Raw genomic sequence first — 4377 nt, forward strand, 5'->3', positions numbered from 1 at the left:
CCAGTCTATTATTGGAAACTGGTGTTTTCCATTTAGATTTCTGAGTCGGCCGTTTCGTCAGCAAATGCGCTATACCTCTTTCTGTAATATTACTGAACAACACTTGCTACAAACTTTCTCAAAATTGAAAACTAAAATTAATGTTTTCATAAGTAAAATGAATACAATTTATTGTATTGAATGAAATTTATTCCTATGATTTCTCAATTAAGTCCAAAACATTGCACATAGTTATATAAGAAGGGGTAATATATTTCAACTTTTGAACATAATATAAAATTCACAAGTCCCTTATTTTTTTTAAGGAATTTAAATTGTACTTATTACAACCAAATTAACCCCCCAAAATACACACACATGTATGAATATCAATTCATGCATCCATTTTTTTAAAAATGTATCAAGTGTCCTTAAATAAGATACTCAAGATTTTCAAGAATTCACGAATTTTATTTTACAGCAATAAATAAATGGCAAGAGAATATTTTCCCTTTACACAACATTCTCTTGACAGCGAAAACTGATGACATACTTCACATGCTCTCTGCCCATACAAACCTAATTCTCTGACATGTTCATCCTTTCATGCATTTATGTTGTGTTGTCTTTCCCTATTTCAAGGCCAATCGCCAATTACACAGTTCACATTTCAAAATATTGCTTCAAGCCATATCTTCAATTGTACATGCAAGTATTATTCCATAAACATATATGTAAATAAGTAAATGTATTGTGAACTGAGTTGCTATCAATGTACACTTTGGTCCAAATACAAAAATTTAAGATGTGGTTTTAAGTGTTTACACAGCACTTCTGAACTATACGAAGCAGCACACTTCCTTTACTGTAGTGAAACATCAGAGTGTCTGTGTCTGATAAACATGTTACCATAAGCTTTCTATTCTTGGTTAAGTGCGAGGATGATACACATGTACCATGTCTTCCAGGAATATTGATACAACCTTTAACCACTAATAAACCGATTCTGCCACCAGCTCACTATCAGCTCACTATCAGCTGGGACCACTTTGCAATTTCACTTTCACTCTAGTTTTGTCTACAACATCTAGCAAATTCTTGGAATCCATTGCCAACACATGGGCAGCCTTCAGCATGCTCTTTCTGTATTCAACGTCCATAGTAGTTGTGCTGTATTGAATGGCTAGCTTCATGGCAGCAATCAGCGATGCCATGTCAGTGGATAAAACATTCTGTGCCATCTGAACCTGAAAATGATTCAAACAGGTCAAAATGAACAAGAAAAAAATACATTTAACACCTAAATGGAGCAACAAATGTAAAGTTTTACTTACATCTTGAATAAATGATGATGGGAGAGTAGGAATAAATACATCCACCGCACCTAAAAGACTGCGTAACTTCACTCCAACATCCTACAATTAAAGCAATATTCCTTTATTTTTGGCTGGACACAAGTATTTTATCAATATCTGCCACATTTTACCCTAGAAATACTTGGCACTCATTTCCATGCAATGAAATGTATTTCAATTCATGCAAAGCAAGAGTTAACAGTAATTTGCACGTGTCTAACCTTGACAAGTACTGTGTATTCCTCTGCTTTCACACTACTGGCTTCCTTTGTCAAGGTCATCACTGACCGAACAACACTTGTTGTACTATTGTACACATTGTCATTCGTCCGGTCCAAGTCCGGTGGCTCTGGTTGCTGTGGAGATGACAAACCATCCGACTCACTTGTACTACTACTTCGACTACCACCTAAAACAGTATTCTTACTAATGAATCAACACTACTACCTGTTTTCCACTGTCAGATGAAATAAGTCCATGCATTGTTCTAATCTGGTGATTTCTGAAGATGAATCTTCTTAGTAGGTTTTAGATACATGTCGTGTAAATTGTATTGACAATATGATAATCTCTCCCACTTACTTGATGTGTGACTAGGAACTCTGGTGACCACATCTGGATGGGGAGGATTCTCTCTTGGTATGGTAGGACAATTGGATGAAGAGTGGTTATTTCCAACTCTCTCGTCCTGTCTGATTGCACTAGCCCCTTTATCTCTTTTCTAGGAAATATCAGCAATGTCAGATATAGGTTAACTCTCATTGATTTTCATGCATTTATTTCTAAAATCTGTATAGTAATCAATTTAGCAGATTATGAGTTTGAAGAGAATAAAAAAAAAAGCTCTTGACATGATTATAGTAAAATAAGACTATTTTGAATGCCTTCATAAGATATTTCAAGTTTCAGAAATTAAATGAATTGAGGCTCGAAGTGTGTTGTAATTACCAAGTGTTTTTCGGAGTCCTGCAGCCACTTGGCATCCTCTTGAGACTGCATCTGTTGGAGACGTAGCTGGTGCTCTATCACAGTTGTGTCTTCCGAGTCATTTAGATGCCTCGCTGGCACTGGCACAGGTCGCCCCCACTCATTTTCAGGGGAGTCATGTTCAGAGTGAAGATTCTGCGGTAACACATCAGATATCACAGTAGAATTAATGGGAGATGGGGGGGCATTTCTCTGACCTGTGGATAGCATTTCTGACAGTTCATGAGGATTACGAGGAACATGATAACCAGGGTAGCCTGCTCCTCCTCTACCCATGTCTGGCACAAATTCAGAATTCTGATGGAGATGGTGTTGATGCTGTTGTACAGAGGTGTATCCAGAGGAAGAGGGGAAGTAATTCTGTAGGTTGATTTCTCGAGGTCCTTGGTGATCTGGGATAATTGACATGACTGGGGGACCTGTGTGGGTTAGGGGAAGGGGTTGTTGGGGACTGGGTCCCAGTGGTGTACTGTGACTAATGGGGAGGTGGGTGGTACTTCCCCACTGTGGAGGGAGGGAGTCTACACTGTGATTGTTTGAAAGGTTTGGGGTGGATCCAGCAGGTGTCATGAAATTAGGCCGGGCTGGTTTTGGAGGGGGTTCCTCAATATCTGATCCACTGGACCCTGCTAAAAGAACACAGAACATGTGAATTTTTTACTGATTGATGTGTAAATTTTTCACTTAGGTACTAAAATACTGTATATTAAAATTTGTCAAAAGTTTCTCTCTAATCTATAATTTTAGTGACCATAAATGAATGGTCACACATTCATGTAATAAACTTACTCCAGTTTATTTCTTGTATCCTTCGATTATCTCTTTTCATCTCCTCAACTTGCCGATTTCTTTCTTCATCTAAAATTTCTCTACAAAACAGATAAACATACCGTTGAAAGATTTTTTTGGGCTTTAATATGCACACAAATTTCTAACATTATCAAACATATCATTACTGTACAAAACTTACCGAAGGCGAATTTTAACATCAGCAAATGAGGGTCTTTTGGAGGGTTCATATGACCAGCACTGGCACATCAGGTTGTATAGGGAGGGAGGGCAGTCTATCGGCAGGGGTAGTCGCTCCCCGTTCTCTATCTTACCAATCACGTCATTGTTCTTCACACCTTGGAATGGTTTAATGCCATACATCAGAATCTCCCACATACACACTCCTAAAATATAAGGATAAAATTAATCATTAATATATCGTATATCACTTTCCTTTAAAAGCAGAACAACTGATATGTAGTTCTCTTAGTTTGGAATCAATCAAAATGAGAGTACATTATATTTTACTATGTAATTGTAAATATACAAGGTTTTTCAAATATATTACCGAACATCCAAACATCACTAGCTGTCGTGAATCTCCTAAAATTAATGGATTCTGGAGCCATCCACTTTATAGGAAGTTTGCCTTTTGATGCTGAAATTAATTAAATTAAAAATAATTAACTGATGCTGAAATTAATTAAATTAAAAATAATAAACTGAGTTGTATGATATAGAAATAAGTATACGCAATTCAATGATACAGAAATATCAACAAATGATCCTATCACCTTTGTAATAACTCTGTTCATCCACAACCCTGGACAAACCAAAGTCACCAAGTTTGACACAGTCATGTGAGGATACCAACACATTTCTAGCAGCAATATCTCTACAAATAAAAAAACCATCTAGTTATCATGCCATTCCATAAAAATTCAGCATTCGGTAAGACAAGAAGCTTACTGGAAAGAAAGAAAGAGAACTTTATCACAATCCAAATTTGCTAAATGAACTTACAATACTATAAAACTAACATCCAAGGAAGAAAATCTAGTGACAAAAGATGAACGATTGAGTACCTGTGAACAAACTTCTTGCTCTCTAGGTAGGACAGTGCTTTACTGAGCTGATGACAATACAACATCAGGGTACACAGGTCTAGTCTTGTACGGTTGTTTTGTAGGTAGGCTCTCATCTAGAGAACACACAATCATATTACGTTGCATTAGATGTCTGGTTTTAACACATCATCAGATGCCCCTGGTTGATTACACTTTGT

General features: G+C 36.8%; 1 protein-coding gene across 15 annotated transcripts in view; it reads right to left on the reverse strand.

The window, feature by feature from the left end:
• Positions 1 to 429: 429 nt before the first annotated feature.
• LOC125670532 (focal adhesion kinase 1-like) overlaps positions 430 to 4377 on the reverse strand; it is a 63308-nt gene continuing 59360 nt past the window's right edge. For 13 of the 15 annotated variants that reach the window (XM_056161659.1, XM_056161660.1, XM_056161654.1 and 10 more), the window contains 10 exons: positions 4178 to 4293; positions 3887 to 3987; positions 3661 to 3750; positions 3292 to 3496; positions 3111 to 3190; positions 2283 to 2950; positions 1917 to 2055; positions 1556 to 1743; positions 1314 to 1394; positions 430 to 1226 (listed from right to left, as the gene is read on the reverse strand). In XM_056161659.1, the coding sequence (XP_056017634.1) occupies positions 1014 to 1226; positions 1314 to 1394; positions 1556 to 1743; positions 1917 to 2055; positions 2283 to 2950; positions 3111 to 3190; positions 3292 to 3496; positions 3661 to 3750; positions 3887 to 3987; positions 4178 to 4293 (1881 nt within the window). In that variant the 3' untranslated portion in view covers positions 430 to 1013. The remainder of the gene's footprint in view (positions 1227 to 1313; positions 1395 to 1555; positions 1744 to 1916; positions 2056 to 2282; positions 2951 to 3110; positions 3191 to 3291; positions 3497 to 3660; positions 3751 to 3886; positions 3988 to 4177; positions 4294 to 4377) is intronic. The other 2 variants (XM_056161652.1, XM_056161650.1) reach the window with 1 other exon arrangement.

The sequence above is a fragment of the Ostrea edulis genome, chromosome 4 (genome assembly GCF_947568905.1).
Source record: "Ostrea edulis chromosome 4, xbOstEdul1.1, whole genome shotgun sequence".
NCBI lineage: Eukaryota > Metazoa > Mollusca > Bivalvia > Ostreida > Ostreidae > Ostrea > Ostrea edulis.